This window comes from Schistocerca serialis, chromosome 5 (assembly GCF_023864345.2).
Source record: "Schistocerca serialis cubense isolate TAMUIC-IGC-003099 chromosome 5, iqSchSeri2.2, whole genome shotgun sequence".
In the NCBI taxonomy this organism is placed as follows: Eukaryota; Metazoa; Arthropoda; class Insecta; order Orthoptera; family Acrididae; genus Schistocerca; species Schistocerca serialis.
The window spans coordinates 523,981,458-524,009,011 of record NC_064642.1 but is presented as its reverse complement, the minus strand read 5'-3'; the positions used below and the strand labels follow the sequence as shown (position 1 = coordinate 524,009,011).

Sequence of the window (27,554 nt, the reverse complement as noted above, 5' to 3'; positions counted from 1 at the left end):
CTTTAAAAAAGGAGTGCGACATTTTGATGTAAAACACTAAGGAAAGATGGAGTGCAATAGAATTGTGGTAGAGGTGTAGATTTTTAAGTGCATACTGTGGTATCTGAAAGACGCTGAAACGTATCAGACGAGCTGCCCTAGTGCTGTGGCTCAGTGGTCATGGAGAAGTGCGGTCTGAAATTCTATCCAGCCATCCACACTCAAGTTTTCCTTAATTTCGCTGCATAGGGGGAGGTCGGATAGTACCAGACACGGAAGCTCTTTTTAATATATATTGCTCTGAGCACTATGCAACTTAACTTCTGAGGTCATCAGTCGCCTAGAACTTAGAACTAATTAAACCTAACTAACCTAAGGACATCGCACACGTCAATGCCCGAGACAGGATTCGAACCTGCGACCTGCGACCGTAGCGCCTAGAACCGCACGGCCACTCCGGCCATATATATATATATATATATATATATATATATATATATATATATATATATATATATATCGTTTAGTGTGAAGAATGTTGCAACATTCTTCACACTAAACGATAACAAGATACATATTTAACATTATTATAAAGCTTGATAACATAAGAATCAATCCTCCCCATTGTATTGTATTGAACCGGGGACCTAGAAACGACGGAGAGGCTTCGTTCCGCTGCCGTAGCCCTCAGTGGTTCACAATCCCACAACACGCCACAGCAGTCCACCCGCCCCACACCGAACCCAGGGTTATTGCGCGGTTCGGCCCCCCCTGGAGGAACCCCCCTCCCCTCCCTCCCCCTCCTCACCCCCCACCCCACCCCCCACGGGAATGTCTCATACCAGTCGAGTGTAGCTCCAGATTTTTCCGTGGTTTTCGTGGTAGAGTAATGATGGTGTACGCGTACGTGGAGATAGTGTTTGCGCAGCAATCGCTGACATAGTATAACTGAGGCGGAATAAGGGGAACCTGTCAGCCCGCATCTCGTGGTCGTGCGGTAGCGTTCTCGCTTCCCACGCCCGGGTTCCCGGGTTCGATTCCCGGCGGGGTCAGGGATTTTCTCTGCCTCGTGATGGCTGGGTGTAGTGTGCTGTCCTTAGGTTAGTTAGGTTTAAGTAGTTCTAAGTTCTAGGGGACTGATGACCATAGATGTTAAGTCCCATAGTGCTCAGAGCCATTTGAACCATTTTTTTGAACCTGTCAGCATTCGCCGAGGCACATGGAAAACCGCCTGAAAAACCACCCACAGGCTGACCGACATCCAGACCTTAACACTAATCCTCCGGGCGGATTCGCGCCGGGGACGGGACGCCTTCCCGCTCGGGATCCAGCGAGTTAGACTGCGCAGCTAGCCAGGTGGGCATCCTCCCCATACTTTTCACACAGTTTGCTGTAAACTGCTCATTTCTTGTTGATTATATACGTTCACGACAAGCTTGTGCCACTATCTGTGTTCTTGTTGACATTACATTTATACATAATTTTATTCTACTTCTATGTAAGAGTACTATGTGTATTTTTCTTATATTATGATTACGTGTAGCTGGAGGGACGTCCATAGATCATCTTGAAACGTAAGTTCTTTTATATACTATGTTGTTAACATAGTCAGGTATTCACTTTCTAAAGAAGAAAAATAGTGAAATTTCGTGTTACGTTTTGATAGCTGTAAAATGACAGATCGTTCCAACGATGTTTACGTTTTCAAATAAATTATATCTCAGGTAGTCAACAATGTTTTTTGTCAGAGACATCGTGCATTGTATAGATGTACAGTCTCAGTGTTATCTATTACTTTGTTATTTATACTGTTTACCTCTTTTCTTTTCCTAATGTTTCAGTAATGTTCTCTAGATAATTTTCGTGTTTGAAGCTCGTCTACTCTTTTAGGATGTCATTGGGATATCTATTTGTGTGTGCATAAATTTTCAGCTCTTCCAAAATGTTTGTGGTTTGACCTTTAGGTATCCTGTGTAGAATTTCCATAGTGTTCTCGATTATGTTCGCTCTATGATTAAGTGCAGGTAAAAAATTGACTGGTTGCTTTCGCAGTCTTTCATTTGCTCTATAAATCTGATACGAAAACTTCGTCTGTTTGTCCGATGCAAAAACTGTTACAGACGTCGAACAGACTAGTATTAGAAATAATAGGGATATCGCTATTTCCTAACAGTGTTTCCGGTGAAGATGCCGACTGCGGCAAGCAAAAATTCTTAACGCAGGTTGCCTCCACCGAATCATGACGCTGAGGAGGAAAAGGCATTCGGATCATTCCGAAGTACGGTTGCTCGCGTTGTTCACGACAACACGACTGTCATGCGCATACCGAATCGATGGGTCCAGGAGGGTCGCACAAATGCTATCTAGCGTCTGAGACAACAGATGTATTGTTCGCGCAACTGTCCACGGTCGTACAGCCAGCAAGAAAATGTATCCGCATTGAGAGTGGGACGTCCGGGGTATCGTGGACTGTCAATACGGCGACCATTGTTGCGGCTTCTCTGGATGGGGCAGCAGGTGTACCGACCGTAGAGCACTCAATAACACTGATCACTTCAGTGACACCATGTCGTATTTTCAGATGAGTACTGGTTTTGTGTACAGCATCACGGTGGACGTTGCCAAATCCATTCGCCATCGTCATAACAGCCCTGCTTGTGGCATACATAAAATGATCACCTCCAGTTTGTGTAGCTGGTATCTTGAACATCAGCCGTTATACTTCTGACCTGTTATGGTTGATGTGTGTTCCCTGTTTTCGTGGTCTCAGTGACGTTATTTCTCTACAAGACAGAATATTTCTGCGCTCTCCTAGTGTTTATCAAAACACCAGGTTTCTGGCTGTTGCTCCGGCCAGTACATCCTCAACATCTCTCACCTGTTGGAAATATGTGGTGATAGGTTGCTGAAAGATTGATACGACTGAGGAACTCTAGCAAAGAGATGAGGCACCATATAATGACGTACCTGTATCATGTGATTCAAGCTCAGTTCGACTCTGGTCCTACCCAGGATTGAACCATTGTTGTTCCTAGAGGTTGCAGCTCTGTGTACTGAATTTCCCACCCCGTATATCCCAATTCCCTTAAAATTTTATCGTGTTTTCATCCTACTAAACTGAATAAGTATAATAAGTTAATTTGCAGAGGACTGTACGAACTTACCTTCACCAATCTGATTTATATTGTCAGGGTGGTAGGTCACGACTAGGACTTCAACATATATACGTAAATAGGAAGATGTAGCTCTCAACCGTTTTGCGAAAATCGTGTCTGAAAATTTTTGGCGTGCTTAGGAACCTTACCGGTCCGCCACGGTTCTGCAGTACAGGGCAAATCATCGAAAGCACTTAAATCTCAAACCAGAAGAACAGTTTCTTAAGAAATTAAAAGCACAAAAAAGCAACCACAGCTGAACTCACAACTGCAGTCCTCTTCACAGAAGTTTTGACGTTTTTCATTCAGTTTCAGACTGTACCAGGAAACGTTTTCCTATTTATTTACTTTAGTACAGTGCATAGTCGTATTTGCAGAAACTTGTTTCCTTTCCTGGTATAGGTCTACTATACAGTCTGACAGAATCTTCATTTGCGTAATATTTAGGATGTCCCGGACATAGACTGAAAAACTGACATATATCACATTCGCGTTAGTTCTGTCTCAGGAACTTCACTAGGGCGCGATTTCTACCCGCCAGAGCGCACACAAGTGTACATGGTGTATTCCAGTGCCGACTTGTTGAGTACACTTGAAGAAAGACTGTCTGCATTGCTCCGAATATTCCCGAGTTTATCTAATTTTGCTGTTGTGCCAAAAATTATGCGGAAGTAATGTATTTCTTTTGTTGACACATAAGCTGAGCGATCTACGGTCTTCTGTTGATATAAAACAAATCAGTACCGTCCGCACAGGCCTTGAGGCCCAACGGTACCGACCGGCCGCCGTGTCATCCTCAGACCATAGGGGTCACACGATGCGGCATGTGGTCAGCACACCGCCCTCCCGGCCGTTGCCAGTTTTCGTGGTCGGTGCCGCTACTTCTCAATCAAGTAGCTCCTAAGTTGGCCTCCTATTTGCCAACAGCACTAGGCAGACCTGCAAAGTGACCGATCCAAGTACTAGCCAAGCCCGACAGTGCTTTAACTTCGGTAATCTAGAGGGAACCGGTGTTTCCACTGTGGCAAGGCCTTTGGCCCTTTGACACAAAACCGCTGACTTTAAGCCCACTGTTACACAGGTTCACTAAAACACTTTTTTTTTCCTTTTGAGAGTCCTCCTCGGGTTGAACATTGCGACAATGGATTCATGGAGAAAACGCTGACGTATTCTTTCAGTTTTTTTCTGTTTCACAAACTGTGTAATTCAGATATATAGCTTATTGTGGAAGGATTAATAGCATTATGAACTCGAGCAGTGCATATCAAATACTGCGTCCGATATGACGCTGGTTTCACGCAGAAAATTCTGTAAGCACGTAGCGCCTCTTTGTGTTATAGAATTAGACTTCCCACTATTGTCACATGTTATATGTTTTCCAGATTTTTTGATACTAATAAATAGGTAATATCCATTTCAAAAGTATTCCAGTGGATAATTTTCAGTATGGTTTCGTAGTATTTGCCGAGTGGGGTGGCGCAGTAATAAGATACTGGGCTAGTCTTCCGAAGGACGCCGGTTCAAATCCCCGTCCGACTATCAAGGTTTAGGCTTTCCATGGGTTCCCTAAGTCATTTAAGACAAATATTTGGATGGTTTATTTGAAAAGGATATAACTAGTTTCCTTCCCCGAAGCACGCTTTTCCCTAATCACTAATGACCTAGTCGTCGACGGGATGTTAAAGCCTAACCTTCCTTCTGTGACCTTTTTCTTAGATTTTTCTTTTTTTTTCGAAGCGTGCGTATTAATCGTAAATGCTTTTACACTCGTTTCCTTTATGCACATGCAGCTGAAAATATATCTTATACTACACTTTTTTTTCTCAGCACAACCCATAGACAATTCTGGGAGATTAAAATTTATTCTTTTTGTTGCAGGATATTCTACGTCTCTCACGACTCGCAGGATCTCAAGATCTTCAGCTACATTGCCCGGGAGGGTTCTAGCAACGTATTTAAGTGCAATGTCTTCAAGTCCAACAAGAAAGTGAGTACTAATCTGTTTACTACACACAGATGACATGTAATACAGCTCTGAATATGAAGTGGAGACTTCAGTGCAAATCTATTAAGATCTGAAGTGTCATATAACGGCAGAGGTTGTGGAATAGCCATTCACTGTATAATTAAATACAACAACAAACATACTGTGAAGTGAATACCGAATAAATTGACATCCATTTACGGTAGTGAGCTGCATTACCAATTTTTTCCAAAAAATCTACTACAAATGAAAAATTATCTCAAAGGGTATTTATAAACATACGAACGGTAGTTTGTCCTTCCAAAATGTCCCACAGTACGATGATTGTTTTTATCTTGTATAATTTATCTCTCAGACGGGAAAAACAATCACTGTGTGCACATTTGTATCGTAGCCACGTAAATCGTTCTTGTATTACGCCTGAAATATAAACGTTTAGAAAATATTTATATGAAACAGGTTAACATTTCACGTTCTTTGTTGTAGTGACTATAACTTCACATCAAAAGGCGTCTCTTTTGCTATATGCGGTTGTTTCTCGAATTTGTTTTCTTTTCCTAATTTTTCTCCTGAACCATCCCGTCTACTGGAAATAAATTGCTGACTGATTATTAATCGTAATTGTCGATGTCCACTTAAGTATATTAGTTGAACAACGTTTTTCTAAGCTGACAGAATTAGGTTGCATTGTTGAGATTTTTTTACTGATGTTTTACGGTGTAGGAACATGGGTCGCAATGAGCTGTCTGTATGTTATTTTCTATTCGTTTGTGTCGAATCAGTTGTCCAGTGGATATCAATACCGAAAATTAGTTGTCCAAACTGAACTGAAGTAACATTATATTACAGTGTGATGTTTGAACATATTCGTAGTTTTCTTCTTGTCGATGCTTCGTTTTGGCTTTATATTTCACGAACATAATTAGTATTTCATCTGCACTTTATCACTGACTGATAAAGTACTTTTTACATCGTAAAAAGAAACTTTGTCCGTCTTTCTGAAAACACAGCTAATTAATTTACTAGATAGAGTCGTCGGGCCAACCTTGTTTCAAAATCTGCGGACTTAGTCACTCATAATGTCAACGACAGTTTCACAAATATTTCAGTTCTTCTGTATTTCGCACAGTTAATCAGCACACGTCTTCAAGATTTTAAATGCGCATATTCTTTACAAAGTTCGAGGGAAACAGCAGTGCGAGTATTAATTAGCCACCACGCCGTTTAAATTAGTTCCCGCTTCCGGAAAGCTATAAACTGAGTTTGCGGAACTCGCCAAGACATTATTTCCGAGAGGTAGCTTTCATTCAGTCTGTTACTTTATTACCAAAGTTTAAGTGGAAATCAAGTTTCGTCAGTACCAGAGCAAAAGTCTCCCATTTTCGTGTGCTTTTTACGGCCCTTCTGGGCGTTTCATTTAACCTTATTCAAGTCAGCAGGCTGTTCCGTAACGGCATAGAACAGAATTCTGAATACTCAACAAATTTGACACGAAACCTGTTGCTGTCAACTTATATGTTCTCCTTTTGTGTGTCTTTAAGTGACCCGGCTGGAAACTTGAGATTAAGTGGAAAACTAAATAAGAGTTACGTCTTGCGCAGACTGGCGAACGTATCTGTACCAATATGATGCACATTCCAAAATGGGAACCAGGTCAATCACGTCTTTGATTGCCAGTGATAGACGAAAGTTCCAGAACTGCGGAAACAATTCAGTTCTATAAAACGTTGCTATCCTATTCAATTTGCATCACATATAAACTAAGAAAGAAACATGTGACTGTCAAGCTGCTACCACTCCTACAGCCTGCCTTAATTGAAAACCACTATTTTATTTCTTCTTTAAATACCTGCTTAGTTAACAGTTTGGTAACGTATATTGCTTACTGCCAATAGGGTTGTCAACTATTTACATACAACTCTTGAAAAGGGAATATCAGATAAAAGCACTGCTGTATGAATTTGTTATGGAACACAATGTTCGTTTTGTATCCAGACCATACACTACTCATTCTTCCTTCCATTATTCCATTAATATTCAAGACCTGTAACTTTCCAATGCTGAAAAGTTTCTGACTGAAATTATTTTCGTGAAATGCTATGCTTCTAATACCTAATTTCTTCCTCCACACACTGGACTCGCATTCGGGAGGACGACGGTTCAATCCCGTCTCCGGCCATCCTGATTTAGGTTTTCCGTGATTTCCCTAAATCGTTTCAGGCAAATGCCGGGATGGTTCCTTTGAAAGGGCACGGCCGATTTCCTTCCCAATCCTTCCCTAACCCGAGCTTGCGCTCCGTCTCTAATGACCTCGTTGTCGACGGGACGTTAAACACTAACCACCACCACCACCTTCCTCCACCTTGTGTGAATCTGTCAACTGAATATAAGAAATCTCATGCTCAGCATACAGGGTCTTCCTCATATTCACTCATGGGCCCTGATTACATCCAAAACTCTTCGCAAAGCGAATCATGATTACACAGCTGCGATTTCACCATTTTTATCTTAACTTCTTACTTCGAGGATCAATCTATTACGGTCCAATCTCGTCTTATTTTAATATTTACGTTTCCAATGAAATTGTTTCTAGGGACCTGTTTGTGTTATTTTAACCAAATGCTGCGTACTTTTTAATGTAACAGATATTTTGTCTTAACCTAAGCTATTTTGTCGAAAACTGACTTGGTGAGACTTAAACTCTGTGAAAATATAGATTCTAATTCAATCATTTTAATTCATTTTCGGAGTGAATTATGGTAAATCAGCTGTGATATTTGTTCTTAATAAATAGCACTAAGTGTTGTTTTACTTTATTGTGAGAATTAACCTGCATTTAATGCAATTGGCTGACGGTTGCGTACTTCCAGTATGTCCACTTGAGAGCGGAATGAAAAAGTTCTGCGAGAAAAAGCATATTGTTATGGAAGAAGATTTTCTATATATTCCTGCCTCTCACTCCTTGCGTGTAAAATAGTAAACTGTCGGGTATACAGGACCGGGTACACTAGCATTCCTTTTGTGAACATTTATTCCAGATTCTTATCCGCATATTTTAGGTATTTAAACTCGTGCGTAGTTGTTTATTGTCATCCATTAGCGCGATGCGAGGTACTAAAACATATTGGCTTCTCTCCAAAGTACCTTGGTGCCGATGATGCAGTGTTCTGAGCCTGTAGTTCATTGGATTCACAATCTCTCCACTAATTCTAGGGTAAGTCCCAAGTTGAACGTTTTGAGCGACCTTGTGCAATAATCCTATAGTGGTACCATAAGCTTCGGCTTTCGCATGCGTTCGCTCCCACTGCAGACAAACAAAGCTTTGATCCCAAGGGCAGCAGCATGGAAAAGCTTGAAACCTAGTTCAGCTGCGGTGATGACTCTATGGTATTTCCCAGATACGTGTCTGACAGGTCCCTGCGCAGACAATAAACATACTTGCATGTTAGTAACCAATGAGATCACACCAACGCTCTCTTCTTCTTTGTTACAATCACCACTTATAGAATATTTTCTACTTCTCAACCTTCTGTAACTGCTATAAAATTCAAATCTCTTTCATTATGCATCCATTAGCGTGTGTTGCATAATCAGTCTCGTAGATTTTTGCCTCTTATGCAAAGTAGTGCGTTTAAATGTAATCACGCCCGGTGAATTAATCACTAGTCATAACACTTATCTTATTTCTCCCCTTCGCTGTTTTAGAGCAGTTTTCTTTTTTGACATCATAAATTTGACATTATAATGAATTTGCCAAATTGAGTAAATAATTTCAGATCCTTTGTAAAAAAAGCTTCCGAAGGATTAATTCCAGTGACCAAGAAACAAACCAGTATGGCGTTTTGGTTACAAATTAAATGAAGTTATAATTTTATTAGCTAATGGATACGTTTCTGTTGAAACGTGATAATGGAAGAAGGCGTAAGGGTAAAGATTGTAGAGGGACACTAAGCAATGAATACAGCAAGTAGGTTCAGTGGATATGGGTTGCGATAATTTTTCGGAGATAATGATGCATGTGCAGGATTGACTACCACAGAGAGCTGATCAAACCAGTTTATGCACGGAAGACGACGATGGCGACAACAGTAACAACACAACAACAACGACAAAGACAATGACTACACATAATCTCCTTATATTCCTTGCCTACTTTATGCTTATGTAAAGGAAAGCCAGTACACCAATGAAAGAAGTAATGTTTCAGCAATATTTTTATTACGCGTGTAACAGAAGACGTGATAAAACTCGATCTTATTCAGCGTCGATTAACGTAATTTTCATAACTGCTTACTGCAAAAGGATGCAGTGGCCTTAACGAATCATTGGTATCAAAATTGTCGAAAATTTAAAATTATTTAATTGAGTACAAGACGATGTTACACGAGTAATGTATTGTTCTTTGGTTATAAGTAAAAAATTTGCAAACCACTGAATTTAGTTTTTTAATATACATAACTTTTTTGTTGTTTCGTTTTTCTTGGGAAAATGGGAAGCGACGAAGTCTAAATTCATAATCAGCACCTGAGAAACATGTAAATGAGTAAATTTTGCAAACTTGTATCAAGGTTTCCTTGACTATTGTACGAGCGCCCGCGTGTTCTCACAGCTGATGTGCCATGGCGGCTTTTGTAGTACACGGAGCCACCGCTGAGAGGCAGCACTTACTGGTTACGAGAGCCGCCCATTCAATGGCGAGCGGCTGGCAAACACGTGTGTGACCGTGTCTACCGGCGTATTTTGCAAGTCACCGTGACTGTACTTGTACCGAAAATAGCTATTCTATCGATGTGTCTACCAATCCAGACTGGGCAAAAAATGTCCCGTTCATGGATTTTCGCTCTTTCAAGATGAGTAGGAGAATTATTCGGGAAGTAGAGATACAAATGCAATAACAATATAAGATTATTCCTCCGGTTGGCGGCTGTGCAACATTTTTATACTGTCTGCATGGTGTATCACAAATTACCGCCTATTTTGTACCATTGCTGTATTCAAAATCGAAGAGAAGAAGAGCTATGTTTCAACCGAATTTTCCGTGGTGGCCGTGCGGTTATAGGCACTTCAGTCCGGAACCGCGTGACTGCTACTGTCGCAGGCTCGAATCCTGCCTCAGGCATGGATGTGTGTGATGTTCTTAGGTTAGTTAGGTTTAAGTAGTTCTAAGTTCTAGGGGACTGATGACCTCAGATGTTGAGTCCCATAGTGCTCAGAGCCATTTGAACCGCGTCCGAATTTGTACACGGACGTGGATTCGACAGTTGAAATTCCTCGTCAACTCCTTTGTATAGTGGGAATAGTGCAAAGATTTTCAAGAGCAAGAAGGTGATATTCATGCGGAAAGGAAGAGTGGAGCGTCAGTAGTGCTCATTGATTGTCTATGTAAAGGATTAGTAAATACAGTATATTTATGTATATGATATAACAGGGGAACGTTGCTAGCGAAAATTGAGGCAACTTCTTGATCGATTTACTTAAAAATTTTACACGATGCTCTAATTAAGGTTCGGAAGGACGTAGGGGTCCATATTTTCTTGATATATGTGGTGTATGAGTAAGTATATATCTACTAAAAATGGAAAAATGTTTCTGCAAAAATCTCGATAAGTCCTTACTCGGCTTTAATGAAAATATTTTGCGATGTTCTCATTAAAGTTGATAGGAGCATAGCCTACACATTTCTGGAAAGGTTATTAGCAACTATCCCGCAAAGGTCCTGACCAGTGTATTTGTTCTGGAAAGGTTATTAGCAATTATCCCGCAAAGTTCCAAACCAGTGTATTTGAAATATTTAAACAAGGCTCGAATAACCTTCAGCTGTTAGTTTCCTAAACAATAATGCACAGGTGTTCTGTTAAAACTGACTGCGAGAAAGAAAGTGTGCCCATGTCGTGCTGTGACAAATGTGTTTTTACTTTCATTCCCGCAGCCATTTTTAACTACAATGTTTGGGCATTTAGACATTAGACAAATTGTTTCTCCCATATATATTCTTTTTTGAACAAAAATGGTATCCATAACTATGTACTGTTTTGATTTCTTCCTCGCAGAAGGCTTTAATGCAAAACATAGAAGTTGTTTTTATGGCTTACCGGCTTATAATTAGAACGCTACCACGGAATCTGAATAGTCGGAAACTTTGTTATTCTTCCCGTCACATTAAAACTTTCAAAATGACGTCAATGAAGCTACTATCGTCGCAGATGCAGCAGCAACGGAGGTTTGCCATTCCCCGTATTCGATTAACCCATTCATTTTAAGTGACTTTAATTCCAAATCAAGGATTCATAGGCAATAACAATAAACAAATCACAAGTTCAGAGAGAGGGCAGAAGGCGAAATGGACGAACGCGGAAGAGGAAGTAGATACAGGGAAGGGGAAGGAAAAAATGGACTGAGAGAAGGGGAGAATTCCCACAAATATTTAGCAACTGCGAAGCATTGCCTAATGTTTCATCAGTTTTCGGACACTACTATATAACTATTACCTATATTTCGGCTGAAAATATTGCACCTATTGTTAAGGTTAGTCAGTGACTAAATTCATTATCATGCATTTCCTGACACGCCTAGAATGTGGGAGGTCACAAATTACAACGAAATTCGAAACGCACACGTCACAGATCACGTAGCCAGCAGAACAGCGCAACAGTCGTAGATGGAATTTACGTGGTTGGACAAAAAATCAATTGTAGATGACAGCATACAGAAGAAAAAACAAGCACAGAACTGTTTGGCAGAAGCTGTGAACGGTGATTGTGAAACCAGTGAATTCTGGCTATCTGTAAAGAAATTCTCCACATAGAACTAGGAAAGGATCTGTGATCCAAATACATCCATGAGCCAAAATACTATGCCCACCCGTATAACAGCGTGTTGGTCCACTCTTCAAACACAGCACAGGAGCGATTCCGCTTGACATGGATACTAAAAGTCCTTGATAGGTTTTCAAAAGTATGGAGCACCAGATGTCTACCACATGTCACTAAATTCCCGAAAATTATTGGATGGTGGTTTGGGGCACGAAGGTGAGGTCAGATTTATGTTCCATTGGTTATCGATCAGCGTCATTTGCTGGCTAAGATGTTTTTGTGAGTTTACTATCAAGTTCCTGAAACAACTGCAGCACGCTTCTGGCCCTGAGTAGCGGGAATTTATCCCGCCGGAAAATGTCATCGCCATCAGAGAATATTGCAACCATGAAGGAATGCAAGTGGTCAGCAATAATGTTCACGTAGTTCATTGTTGTCACGGTGTCTTCGGGTACTAACATAGATCCCATAGAAGCCCAAGTCAATATACCCCTACCACATATCCCATAGAAGCCCAAGTCAATGTACCCCATAGAATGACCTTCACGTGTGGCGCGGTGCATTTCGTGCAACCATTCGTCTGGATGACAACGTGTAAGATCCCAACCATCGACCTGGTGTAACAAGATATAGGATTCATTCCGCAGGCGACCCGTTTCTATTGGTTGACGGTGAAAACTTAGTGATGCTGTGCCTACTACAATCGTACATGACGATGTCGTTGGGTCATCACGGGAACACATAGGGGTAGTGTGATGTGATATCCATGACCAACAACGGCCTTTGAACGGTGTGCTCCAAAATATCTGTACTCTGTCGTCAGATCTGACACAGACTGCTGCCTTTCCTGGATTACACAGTGGGGCATCTTCCGACCTCTACGTTCTGTGATGGGACATGAACGACCAGTACCATACGGCCTACACGTTATTCCACCAGCCTGCAACCACTTTCCATAGGTGCTTACAGCAGTAGTACACAAACAGCCGACCAGCTTCACAATTTCAGAGATTCTTATTTCAACACACAGCGCCACTACAATGTGCCCTTTGCCAAAACCGATCAGTCTATTTCCGCATCTGACGACCTTATCGTCGCTATAATGATTGCCCACTTGTCTCTGTTCCGCTTACATTTTTCATTACTGCGTCTAGTGCCCGAAACACCATCAAGAGGCATTCAACATTGCGGTTGGCTGTGGTCACAATGACCTGGCTCGTCAGTGTAGTTATATGCCTCTGATCCGCAGTTAACTTAATGAGGTAGGGAGGTGAAGTAACATTCTGCGTCGATCTTTCTATGTGTCAAATAGGTTGTCCATCTTTTCTACGTAAGCGCATCTTGACGGCGGAACAGTGGCAATGCTTTATGTTCAGAAAGTACTAGCGTCTGGAATTGTTCTGGAGATTACGAAGTGCATCTCTTTCAGTCATCATATTCCAATGAACTAATCACCATTAATTCCATTATTCAGTGAATCGATGTAAATCCTGATGACTAGGTAAACCACGGTCTTTCGCCAAACACGTTTTCTCAGTTGTGCTGTTTTCACATCCTCCATGTTACAATCTCAGCGTGTAGTAGTAGTAAATGAAATGATAGTGTGGCTTTGATGGCCGGGAGGCCCCATACGGAGCAGTTCGGCCCCCGAGTTGTAAGTCTAACATTGGGCGACTTGCGTGTGGGTGATGATGAGAGGAGGGTGATGAGGACAACACAGCATCCAGCCCACGAGTGAGAGAATCTCCAACCGGCCGGGATTGAAACCCGGGCCCGTTGCAGGGTAGGAAAACATGTTGCCACTCAGCTTAGCAGGAGGACTCCAGATTGTAGTTTTCGGAACTAATATAAAATCTGACTCGAGACTAGACGCGTGTCTAATATCGTACGTACCTGTGACTATTATTTACGGTAAGCGACAGATCTGGTTTGGAATCCCAGTCTGATAAGAGTTTCGATTCTCACAATATATTCTTCGCAGTTACTTTCACCAAGCATTAAGGATGTACCACCATGATGAAGCGACAGGCGACTATATAAAACAATGTTACTCGCTTCGTCAGTGAAAGTTTGCAGAGAAAAAGTCGATATTTAATTGACTGTTGAAGAAAGTTATCATATTCCAGAACGAGATTTTCACTCTGCAGCGGTGTGTGCGCTGATATGAAACTTCCTGGCAGATTAAAACTGTGTGCCCGACCGAGACCCGAACTCGGGTCCCGAGTTCGAGTCTCGGTCGGGCACACAGTTTAAATCTGCCAGGAAGTTTCAAGTTATCATATTGGTGTCCGTTATAAAAGTTACAGGTAAGTGAGAAAGACTTCTCAAGAATTTCAAATATATTTAGTAGTCAGTTTAGTGAGGGCATACTTACAGGGTAGTAACTAAATAAACCATAGAACTTCTCGTTAATCAAGAGAAAAAAAAAATGGCTCTGAGCACTATGGGACTTAACATCTTAGGTCATCAGTTTCCTAGAACTTAGAACTACTTAAACCTAACTAACCTAAGGATATCACACACATCCATGCCCGAGGCAGGATTCGAACCTGCGACCGTAGCAGTCCCGCGGTTCCGGACTGCAGCGCCTAGAACCGCACGGCCATCGCGTAATCAAGAGAAGTGAGTGTATGTAGCAAGGAGAAGGGCACCGATGATCGTAATTTGTTAACATCCCACCCCCTCCCACATACACACATACACATACTATTTATTTATTTATTTATTATTTTAACAGCTATTTAGCTCCAAGGAAATAAATACCTACTATTTATGCCTTATGGATGGAGAAAACGAAGTTGAAATCAAACAGAATTTTCGTTAAAAAGCATAAAAGTAATTATACAAAAATTATCTCAGTAATCCGGGTGCTGTTTCCAATGTTTGGACGTTTAATGCTACACAGTACCCGCGACAATACTGGGTGATCAAAAAGTCAGTATAAATTTGAAAACTGAATAAATCACGGAATAATGTAGATAGAGAGGTACAAATTGACACACATGCTTGGATTTTATTAGAACAAAAAAATACAAACGTTCAAAAAATGTCCGACACATGGCGCATCATCTGATCAGAAGAGCAGTAATTAGCATAACAAAGTAAGACAAAGCAAAGATGATGTTCTTTACAGTCCACCATCATTCCTCAACAACAGCTGTAGTCGAGGAATAATTTTGTAAACAGCACTGTAAAGCATGTCTGGAATTATGGTGAGGCATTGGTGTCGGATGTTGTATTTCAGCATCTCTGCAGATGTCGGTCGATCACGATACACTTGCGACTTCAGGTAACCTCAAAGCTAATAATCGGACGGACTGAGGTCTGGGGACCTGGGAGGCCAAGCATGACGAAAGTGGCGGCTGCGCACACGATCGTCTCCAAACGACACGCGCAAGAGATCTTTCACGCGTCTAGTAATACTTCTTTTTTTTTGCTCTAATAAAACCCCATGTCATTCCAGGCATGTGTGTCAATTTTTACCTCTCTATCTACATTACTCGGTGGTTTATTAAGTTTTCAAATTTATACTGACTTTTTGATCACCCGGTATAATTCGTTGAAAAAAAAGATTTTCGACTTATTCCAATTAGGACACAGGGCACCTAGACATCATTGGTAATAACCAAGTTTGCATATGTGATGTTGGTACTTGATGTGAAATAGTGTGTGTCAAATGTACGCTTGTGCAACAGTTATTGGTGGGTATACGGTAGATCTACATGTGGAAGAAGTCATCACCATTATTCTTTTATACGAACAGGTATTCACTTAAGCAATAGGGTTTCAATTTATTCATTAATCTACTTTTGTCAAGTTGTCATAGAAAATAGTTAAAAGTAGCTCCAGTTCTCTGTTTGCGACCAAAATGTTCCTCTCCCAAATATTATTCACAAACGCGGTTCCTTCTACCCATTGACAGATTACCTGATAATCTGACTGAAAGTAACTGGGGTGGGTCTCGAACAGTTATTTGTATCATTCAAACAAAATAATTAAAAACGATCTGATGTTTTCCCTGGGTTTTTCTAAAGTGTAAAATTCTCTTGTGTCCGCCTGGATCAAGTTATAAGTTCTCAAAGGTGTTTCTGCAAGCAGATTCATTACCATCTTCAGGTTTTTCGCAGCCAGAAGTCACCACCCCCACACACAATGGTCTCTGTTGGTCCATTACGGCCAGAGGACATCGGCTCGTACGCACTTTTCAATTCAATAAAGTTTATCAACAGCCGTACTGTCACTTTTTCGTATGAATCAGCTGCACAGCGATTGGAATTCACGATATCCAGTTTTATGACACTGTACGATAAGTTCGTTGATTTGGAAAAAGGGTATGGGGCCTGAAGATGGCAAAATGAATTGCCGAAAGTGGTTGCTTTCTAAATAAAATAAATTATCTTAAAGTGTACGGTTGTTGGTAAGTTCATTGAATTGAAACAGACACACACACACACACACACACACACACACACACACACACACAATGGTGGCTGCGAGAATCGCAACAGAGGCGGAGTGATGGAGGTGGTAATGGCCAACATACTCTTATAGGACGCCCAGAAGAGCAGAACAGCAATCATTAGAAATCACTTGAAGACGGCAACGAGTACGCTGAAATATCGCGGAGAGCTGACGTGACCTGGTCGGACACCCAAGAATTGTACAGTAAAAAAATGAAAAGTTTGAAAAATTAGGTCCTGAACTGCGGCAAAGACATTTATGCAGTTCTTATACCTAATGTGTTTGAGAAAACACACATCTGTGTGTAAAATATGCTGAATGCTGGATAGAAGTAAATACAGCAAGGTTTAAAAAAATTCAAAGAGATTTGTTCTCTGATTTCTTACTCTGGATTTCAGACATCTGCTCCAATTAAAGCAAAAAATGGAACAGCACTGATAATAGTGTGGGCGAAAGCTGTTAACACGGCACGAAACGGATGGACCTGACTGAGTGAAAAAGAATCTTGGAAAATGGTTCAAATGGCTCTGAGCACTATGGGACTTAACTACTGTGGTCATCAGTCCCCTAGAACTTAGAACTACTTAAACCTAACTAACCTAAGGACATCACACACATCCATGCCCGAGGCAGGATTCGAACCTGCGACCGTAGCAGTCGCGCGGTTCCGGACTGCGCGCCTAGAACCGCTAGACCACCGCGGCCGGCAATCTTGGAAAAGCCTTGGTTCATGAAACTAAAAACGTCATCTTTCATTTACTCACTGTGCTTATACACAAAGGTGTTTTGGTAAAGGGAAAGGTAAGGTATGAGTTATTGCAACATTAACCCTATTCAGCAGACTTGCAACCCACTTACTTCCGCCTACTCCCACCCACATCTGCCTGACACGTTTGGAGCCCAGTGCAGTATTTTTGGCTGTCGTAGATGGCTGCGATATCAGTTTAATGTAATTTGTCTGAAAATATTATAATTTTCCGTTGTGCATTATTCCGCCTAGCCACTGAGTTGCAGCACATAGCCGGCCTTGGTGACCGATTGGTTCTAGGCGCTTCAGTCTGGAACCGCGCAACTGCTACGGTCGCAGGTTCGAATCCTGCCTCGGGCATGGATGTGTGTGATGTCTTTAGGTTAGTTAGGTTTAAGTAGTTCTAAGTTCTAGGGGACTGATGACCTCAGATGTTAAGTCCCATAGTGCTCAGAGCCATTTGAACTATTTTTGCAGCACATAGTACAGGTATGCGAAAAACATCGATAGCATATCACTAAGTAATACACAGGCTAAGCAGAAGATTATTTATTGATTTATTTTTTTGTAGTTAGATTAACGAACGTCTAGTTTACATGCATTATTCTTTCAGCCATGTCCCTTGTTATTATAACTGCGGAAAATACGTAATGTTGGATTTTTTTCCGAAATAAACTAAATATTTTTCTGATTTTGGTTATTTTATTGATTCAGATTACAGACGTCAGCTTCATTCAGTCAAGACGTGCTGACAGTCTAATTAAGCGAATACTACAAGGAGACAAGCTACAGAAAATGTGTACCGTCGCACAGATGGCGCTATTTACTGCAGTTTCTAAACAGTACAAACGTAATGTTTTGGAGTTACCATTCTTAACGTTAGTTCGGATTTTACGTATAATTTTTTCTACATAGAAACAAATCATTTTGCGTTTGAACGATGCTCTGTGATTAGTTTGAAACCATACGAATTTTAATTTTTACGGTTATACTCGGATTATGGAAGTAATGTTCGTGGCTCCATTCACTTACAGTTTATAAAATGCACAAAATATTAAATCTGACTACTTGAGCTGTAAATTATAACAAAACACTGCAATTGAAACTAAAATTTCTACACGATACTGTTCTCTACTGAATTTCTCATTTCTGAAATTTAATAGAAACGCATATTCATTACAAAGCTAATCATCACCATTTCATCCCCATCGACGCGCAAGTCGCCGAAGTGGCGTCAAATCGAAAGACTTGCACCAGGCGAGCGGTCTACCCGACGGGAGGCCCTCGTCACACGACATTATTATTTATTATTACAAAGCTGTCTGTTTCTTAACAATACCCAACATCAAATGTGTAAATGGTGTAACACTGTTGCAACCCAGCAAACTTAAAGGCATATACATAGCTTTCATGCCTAGTTTGATAATAAACATTAGCAAAGCTGACAAGATTTCATCATGTAATATCTAAAAAATATAATTTCAAATGGATTAATTATCGTGATTTTGTAGCTGGCCCATACAGACATAATATGTGTTCTAACGAAAATTTCAAAAACAATATGAGTTTACAACCAAAGATACTCTTCACTGCTGTTTTAATTATTGCCTATTAATTAGAAATTATCATCGGCTGGAAGGACTGTAACATGCATTATCATATAGTAACGAAATAATAATGTACTTAAATATCAGTATGTTATTAAATGGTCAATGTCGAATTACTTCACAGTGGATATTTCGCAGAACTTCGTGTTGGATTTCAAGAAGGAAATTTGTTCACTTCTGAAAAATAATAGATTTTTTACCTGTGAACAAAGTCTTACATTGCAAGACATGGAAAATTTTCTTTTCATCCTCGTATACGCTCCGTGTAACTCTCTATAGTGTCATTTACATAAACCAACAGTTATCTATAAATTTACTCGTTTTCCAGTGAAAAGAAAACGTCGTGTTCGTTTTATGTATTTTATTGCACGATAGACAATAGGAGATAGAGCTGAGCACTAATCGCAAATTCGATCTGCAACATAACGTGAACTTTCTTCGTCTTACTTCCAGAAAATCGGTCCAGCGGTCGACTGCAACTGCTGTATAGCCTAATTCCGGAAGTTTAATGACTTCCGCAATGGCCAAACATTCGGCAAAGTTTACTGTTAGTGACGCAGCCCGCAGCGTCAGAACCGCTGCCTGATGCTGGAGATATCAGTCAGATTCAGTTCATTGCTAGGAAAACTACAGAAACCTCTCGTCAGTTTCAGTCAGTACCATATGCCGCTTTTCGTATTCTCTCAAGATTCTGTGAAAAGATACAAACAGCTTGCCTGACCTGTTTCGTCTCATTTCAATAACTCCTTTACGTCCTCTTCTCGAGTACTAACTCAAATCTTATTTTGTGGTCCTGGAGCATCCCCAGTTTAGCGTACTGTGTCAAACATGTCCAAGTGACAGACACTCTCGCTCCATATGACGTTAAGGCGATGTCTCGAATTTAAACCGGGATGTTTGCGTTTAGTCTCGTATTTGGGAACCGTGGACTGTCACCTGCACTCCTATCATTCGCCAAATTTTGACGACGAAATTGTTTTACCGCTGTTATGATTCAAACAGACGACTACCAGGTCGCGTGCAAATGCAGTAACGCACGTCAGCGTCATCAATTGTTGAAGAGATAAATTAGTAACAGCTGGAAACTCTTAAAGAGAATAAATTATGTATCAGCTGCAGACATTCATGTTCAATTTACACGTTAATTAAGAAAATCTTTAAATTAATGGTTCAAATGGCTCTGAACACTATGGGACTTAACATCTATGGTCATCAGTCCCCTAACTAACCTAAGGACATCACACAACACCCAGTCATCATGAGGCAGAGAAAGTCCCTGACCTCGCCGGGAATCGAACACGGGAATCCGGGCGCGGGGAGCGAGAACGCTACCGCACGACCACGAGCTGCGGACTTTAAATTAATGCCCCGCCGAAGAAATACCTAAGGGTTTGTAACATTCCTGCCACAAATTCATAGTAAATACGTAACTTCTTACTGGGAATGAAGTCGTAGCACCCATTGAGCTTGTGACGTTTTAGGACATAACTACGTCCCCAGATTCCAAATGCAGGAAGAACTCCACAGTTTTTTATCAGAAACGTCAACTTCGTTACATTAGTAGTACTTTAACTAGATACTGCCAGCAGCTGTTAAACATATTCATACACTCAGCGATAAGAGTCTTTTCATTATTACGATCAGTTTCGATCTTACAATGGACCATTATAAAGTTGACTGTACGAAAAACGGTAACACTGAAGCCGCAGGAATGTACATTACCATTCTATGCAAAACACTGCCATAGCGCAAATTTTGCCTTCATACTTCTAGAACATACCAAAACAAGAAAACTTCTCTAGTAAATATAGGCCCAAAAACGCATGCCCTTAGAGCTATGAGCACCTTTTTCAGTAGGAGAGATATGTTCCACAACAGCGAAGATAGACAAGTGCACATAGCTCTTAAGGTATGTATTTTAGGGCTCACGTTTACTAGACTTTTTTGCTTCGAGTGATTGTTCCTGGCATATCGCTGAATATCGATCATTCTACCTGAGACACCCCGTTTAAGTTTCATACATCACATTTGTTAGAGCTGTTTAGAAATGACAGACCTATAATTACCTACCACTGTACGCCAGGAAGGTGCTGATATAAAAAAGGAACAACATTAACGAAAAACACGTTGTCACTTTGTGAAATGAGAAAGCGTTTAAGTAAGCTACAATTCAACAGTGTGATTTAGACACTGAAGAAAATGAAAAGCAATTAGGAAATAACAACACAAGTAATGCAATGAATCCTAAAATACTGAGACCAAAAGCTAGAAATAACAGAAAAATATCACGTTGCAGTTTGTAAAATTACATACATGCATAAATGAGTAACACTGTTGATCTCATTCCAAAAAATGGCTCTAAGCACTATGGGACTTAACAGCTGAGGTCATCAGTCCTCTAGGACTTAGACCTACTTAAACCTAACGAACCTATGGAAATCACACACATACATGCCCGAGGCAGGATTCTGACCTGCGACCGTAGCCATCGCGCGGTTCCAGACTGAAGCGCCTAGAACCGCTCGGCTACAGTAGCCGGCGAAGCGCCTAGAACCGCTCGGTCATAGCGGCCGGCGATCTCCTTCACAATAGGGAATGAAATGACATTCACCAGAGAGTAATTGCAATAGTAAGTGAATATCTGCTTGAAACCTTGAACACACTATTCCAATAATGTATGTCTCGACGGAGCACTCTTGGGATTATGTCATTACGGTCCACCTAATGGTTATTTACGAACTATGCAACTTCATTGACGAAATATTTCAACTACATAGTTCCATGAAGATAATAGCTGAATTACATAAAGAGACAGTATATATAATAACAGGTAAATGAATTCCTTGGCAACGAATTAACTAAAATATCTATAATCTATTACTTGTTTTACAAATTCCTTGTGCACGAATTTAATGAAATTTCTATAACCTATTACTCGTTTTTCAAAAAGCTCTTTAAAAACTGATCAGGTTTCTGGTTGGTTCAACACGGTTTCCCCTTTGTGCCTACCTTTTCATCTCGGAGTAGTACTTACATCCTAGCCCTCAATTATTTGTTAGCTATATTGTAGTCTCTGTCTTCCCCTGCAATTTTATCCTCTGCATCTCCCTTAAGCTCCATATAAGTGATTCCATTACGACTTAACACATGCCGTATCTTCTTGTCCCTTCTTCTTCTTGTCAGTGTTCTTCGTTATTACCTTTCTTCGCCGATTCAGCGGAGAACCTTCTGACTCCTTAACAAATCAGTCCACCTGATTTTCAACATGCTTCTGTACCATCACACATCAAACGCTTCGTTCTCTTGTTTTCTGGATTTTCCACAGTCCATGGTTCAGTACCATACAATGCTGTGCTCCAAACATATATTCTCAGAAATTTCTTCCTCGGCTTAAGACTGACGTTCCCTCTTTGCCTGCGGTAATCGGCTTCTCATGTCCTCCTTGCTTTGTTCGTCACGTGCTATTTTACTACCGATGCCTTCCATATCGACTCCAAATTCTTCTTCAATCACGTCATCAGATAAGTCTTCCACTCGTATAAGTCTTCAGTGTACTCAGTTGCACACTCTCTCCTGCTTAGCTAAGTGGTAACGTGGTTGCCTCATATGCACTGGCACCGGGTTCGATTCCCGGAGATATTCTCCCCTCGTGGATTGCATTTTGTGTCGTCCTCATCATCATTTCATCCTCTTCACCGGCACACAAGTCACCCATTGTGGTGTCGACTGAAATAAGACTTTCACTCGGCGGCCGAACTTCCCCAGATGGGTCCTCTCGGCCAACAATGCCACAAGACCATTTCATTTTCCTTAACAGTTAATATCCAATTGCACTCTTAACCATAACGCCCTTGCTTTTAATTTCATAGAAGGCTGTTTTGGCTTTCTGAATTAGTCTTTTGGCTGAAAATTTCTTTTTCAATTTTTTTCACATTTTTCCTGCAGCCTTTCGCATTGGTTTCCATGCACTTCACATTTATTTCATTCTTGAGTTTTATTTCATTCCTGATTAAGCACCACCCACCTACTATTCTAGCTAGAAAAGACATACGCTGAACATCCCGGACTACTTAAGTACAGTGAGTGAAACGAACGCGATGAAAAAGGCGGACGTACAGCTCCGTCTCGAAAAGAATTGCCTCGGTATGACGCTGTTCCTCGTCACTTCTTACGTCACAAACACGGATTTATTTTTATCTGACCCCCAGGAATTTAGGTTAACGGGAGGTCCCAGAATACACTCCCGTCTGTGTGTACAAGCTTTGTTCTCTCTCTATTTATAAATAACAATGCGCCGGGTTATGAAAGCAAACTTGCCGCTCTTTGTCTAAATGAAGACCGCGCCACAAGAAGAACTCTTCATCGCTACATTCTTACTGGTGCGGGATAGATTTCCTGATAGGTATACACAAAAGATGCCAAGTACGACTGACTTTAATTTTACCTGATAGCCGACAGAGGGAAATGCACCACAGGAGAAAAAAAGTTTGCCACAAACGAAAATACATGACATCAGTTAATAGACCATGGAAAATTTTCCCAAATAAGTTTTTCTCCAGGAATTAAGTACCAAACAGGTATTTAGCGGATGCGGTCTGTTGTAGGAGAAAGGTTATGAGACACCATTCTTCTTACAGAAAGTTCAGACACCGTAACATCTACTGGCCGGTTCAGAAACAGGGGATCAGGATTAAGAAACCGACGAAAGAACTGTACGCAGAGCAGACACGAGAATAAACAACATCAGCAAAAGAAGGGCAAATTCCTAATGACGCATGCATAGGATGAACGAAAACAGATTGATCAAGAAGATTTTTAACATACTGACAACTAACAGAGAGAGAAAACCAGTTGAGTAAAGGAAACCACGGGAGACCTAAAAACCTGAATGTCTCGACAGAAGACATGACAGACAGAGAAAAAAATCAGGAAATAGAATATTGTGCAAATTTGCAGAGAAAAAAAAACAAAAGAAGTAGACAGAAGAGAGGAAGAAAAAACACAGTGAATATATGAGAAGTTTTTGGAAAGAAAAAAAGTAGAAAAAATGGCATGAAAAGTGATTGTGTTTTAGCGCTCTCCTGAAGGAGGAATAATAATAATAATACACATATAAAGACTAAACGTTGCTTCGAAAATAATATAAAACATTCAGACGGACATAAATTACACAATTCCAAGTAAATTAGGTATATTACAATCTACATGAAGCACACAAATGGGAAATGTTACCTGCGAGACTCTCGGAAAGTTAGTTAAACGTTCAAGACCAATGTACTGGTTTTTTGGTAAAAAGGATTGCGAGAAAGGAAATGCTGCACTGTGTCGGGAAAACGTGCGATTTATTTTTCATTTTCTCAATCAGCTTTAACTGTGATAGCAGGGCATGCAAGCCATTTTTTCTCCCAAAGTAGTCTTTATTCTTTCATATGATTGTAAACAGAAACTGAAAGCACAGCACTGTTCTCCTTGTTTCCTACCTTGCAGTTTGTTTTAACAAGAAACAGGGAAGTAATATTCATGGCTCATCGGCTTATGATTATAATCCTACTACGGAATCCGAATCGATCGAAATTTGGTAATCCTTCCCGTTCGCAGATTAAAACTAAGCGAAATACTCTCATCGACGCTAATATTCTCACAAATCCAGCAACTGGAGAACTTTACTTCATGTCCCGTATACCAATAATCCCTGCCGATTTAAGCGCTCATTTTAAACAACTTCAGTAAACCACTTTACATTCAAATTTAAGTACGTTTTTAGACATGGACGTTCAGATCTTATCATACATATAAATCGCTTCATATTGGCTGACACTGACGTCATGCGGCTCATCCGCTCTCTCTGTCACTCTATTTAACCTGCACCTGCTCAACCATCACCAGCAGTTTGGGGACTGGTGTCAGCACAGCTGTTTCAAGTGTCAAAAACGTCAGCCGGATGGATAACGATACATCCTTTCAGGTGTATTCTTTTTAATGTCTTCTGACTTCCCTATGTAAAACAGCACTTTTAATTTTTATATTTACAGTGGATTATCTGAAAGTTGTCTACTACTAGAGACCGAAACTGCTCACATTGTACCGTACATGGTTGTGATGTTTACTTAACTGACAGATCATTATTTCCCAATACCGTTATCTAAAATTGCTAAGTAACTTCAGTTTCCACCAAGGTGCTGTTTTTTTTTTTTTTTTTTTTTTCAATGACAAGGTCGGTCGGAATGATGGTGGAAGAGGATGTGGAATGAGGAGAGGGTGTTGTAGAAACGGACATAGAGACGGCGAGGAGGAGATGGACAGAGAGAGAGAAAGAAAGAGAGAATGAGGGAGGGGGAGAGGGGGGAGAGAGGGGTGCAAGTTGACAAAGAGAGCAGGGAGAAGGAGATGAACAGAGAGAGGGGAAGAAGGAGATCCTGGCTACGTAACATTTAAAATATAGACAGACGAATATTATGATGAACATTATTTAGTACATGAAGTATAAGACAATATTTTGTTTGACAGCAGCAGACAAGGTAACATTTTGTCTACATAAGGGTTTAGAAGTTCAGTTTGAAGGATGAAAACGCCCTTATAGAATTACAAAGAGGGCTGAATGACACAGCCTGTATAAAAACAATATAACATGAAATGCAGCCAATATAAACTATTTAAAAAACGAAAAATTATGAGTCGACAAAGATAGAAAAAACACTTCGGTAACTGAACGAGGGAACCCGAAATCAATATCAAGTAACGGCTTTAGGTGTAAAGAAGTTTTTATTACGTAATGGTAGCTGCTCATTAAGAATGAGGCTATCATTTCGAGAAAGATGTTTAAAAATTTCTAATCTTCGAGAATATCTAATCTACGCCCTTTCTTCTTGATGTATTATCGTGAACAGCTTTAGGCACGTGGCCTGTAATCAAAAGGTGGTCGGCAAAAGACGAATTTTGGGTGCGAGTGCCATTTTTCTTAAAATATGTTCTTTGTGTCTGATTGTAAAGACACTATGTAGTAAGAAGAGTAGGTGTCGCAGAAAATCTTATACACGGGAGAGTTTTCCAAAGGGAACGAGTCGATTTTAAATTATGAATAAAAATTTTTTTCCTAATTATTATTGATTGAAAAGGCAACATTACAGCTGTATTTGCCGGCCGAAGTGGCCGAGCGGTTCTAGGCGCTGCAGTCTGGAACCGCGCGACCGCTACGGTCGCAGGTTCGAATCCTGCCTCAGGCATGGATGTGTTTGATGTTCTTACGTTAGTTAGGTTTAAGTAGTTCTAAGTTCTAGGGGACTGATGACCTCAGAAGTTCAGTCCCATAGTGCTCAGAGCCATTTGAACCATGTTGAACAGCTGTATTTATTACGAAGAAGGCGTTCAGTCTGGTAGGGGATGGGCCCTAAGAAAGGAATAGAACATAAACTTCTTTGGGTTAGATTCAATGATAGAGGTGCCGAGTGTAGTAACTCTTAACAGTTTTATTATTAAGGATGTCATCCACTATGCCAGATTCATATTTATTATTAGTTGCTAAATTAATTTCGGCATTGAATTTTTCTTTCAAGAGTGGAATAGAAGCAGCTCTATGAATAGCAGAGTAGAAGAAAGCGTTTTTATGAGATTGTGGGTGCATGGAAGACGCAGGTACGATCTGATAAGTACATGTTTCGTCACGAAAAAATCGAATAAGATTTTATTTTCTTCTACTGTAAGCGCCATGTCAAGAAAGTTTAATAGACGAGCCTCGTTTTCGAGTTCGCTGGTGAAGGATATTTCCTCGTGAAGTTCATTAAAGAGATTGAAAATACGATGAATGTCATCAGCAGGTCCTTTGTAGATGATTAAAATATCATCAACATATCTGAAATAGGCGAGAATGCCTAATGCTGTAGCTGAGAAACAGTTGAAAAACTTTTCTTCTAGAGAGTTAATGAAAATATCAGCAAGGATACCAAAATGGCTCTGAGCACTATGGGACTTAACATCTGAGGTCATCAGTCCTCTACAACTTAGAACTACTTAAACCTAACATCACACACATCCATGCCCGAGGCAGGATTCGAACCTGCGACCGTAGTAGTCGCGCGTTTCCGGACTGAGGTGCGTAGAACCGCTCAGCCACCGCGGCCAGCAACAAGGATACCAGCTAACGGGTTTCCCATAGGGAGACCGTCGGATTGCTGATACAACACTGTTCATTAAATTCAAAATATTTGTATTTGACTACGATTGTGACTAAATTCATGAAGTCTGTGATTTATTCGTCTGAAAGTTTTTTATTGAAATGACGTAAATTTTTTTCTACGTTCCTAAGCGTTTCTTGTACGGGAACGTTTGTATAAAGATTTTTTATGTCTAGTGAAAACAACTTGGTATCTGGACGGCATTCTAAATCTTTTATTTTGTGGACTTATTATAAATTGGGCGTATCGGATGGTTAGGTCTGTGAATTATGAACTGAGAACGAAGTTTTTGGGGGCTGAGGGTTCATGCTGATAAGCATTTTCTTCTGAAAAGTTTTGATTAAAGATTTTGTGTCATTGATAGCTGACCTCACTTCTTTTGTAATTCCGGAGTCGAATACTCATCCAGTTCCGTAATATTATTTTCGTTAAGAGATCTAAGGTTTTTGAAATACGAGGGTTGGAACTACACTGCTGTGGAGACACTATGCAATGGAATCTACTATTGTCGCTGATAGCACATGTTGTTGAAATACCTACCTTACCTCCGAGCAAATGAACTCGCCCGTCCCACGTCACCGGAGTGCACAGAATCGAGGGTAAAACAGTCACTTGTGAGCGAGCGGTCTAAGGTAAC

At 40.6% G+C, this 27,554-nt stretch overlaps 1 protein-coding gene across 1 annotated transcript in view; it reads left to right on the top strand.

Annotated features, from left to right (window-relative positions):
* The window catches only part of LOC126482058 (carboxyl-terminal PDZ ligand of neuronal nitric oxide synthase protein), a 948,220-nt gene that overhangs the window by 675,618 nt on the left and 245,048 nt on the right, over window positions 1-27,554 (top strand). Inside the window, exon 5 of the mRNA XM_050106034.1 lies at window positions 5,013-5,121. Coding sequence (XP_049961991.1) covers window positions 5,013-5,121 — 109 coding nt within the window. The remainder of the gene's footprint in view (window positions 1-5,012; window positions 5,122-27,554) is intronic.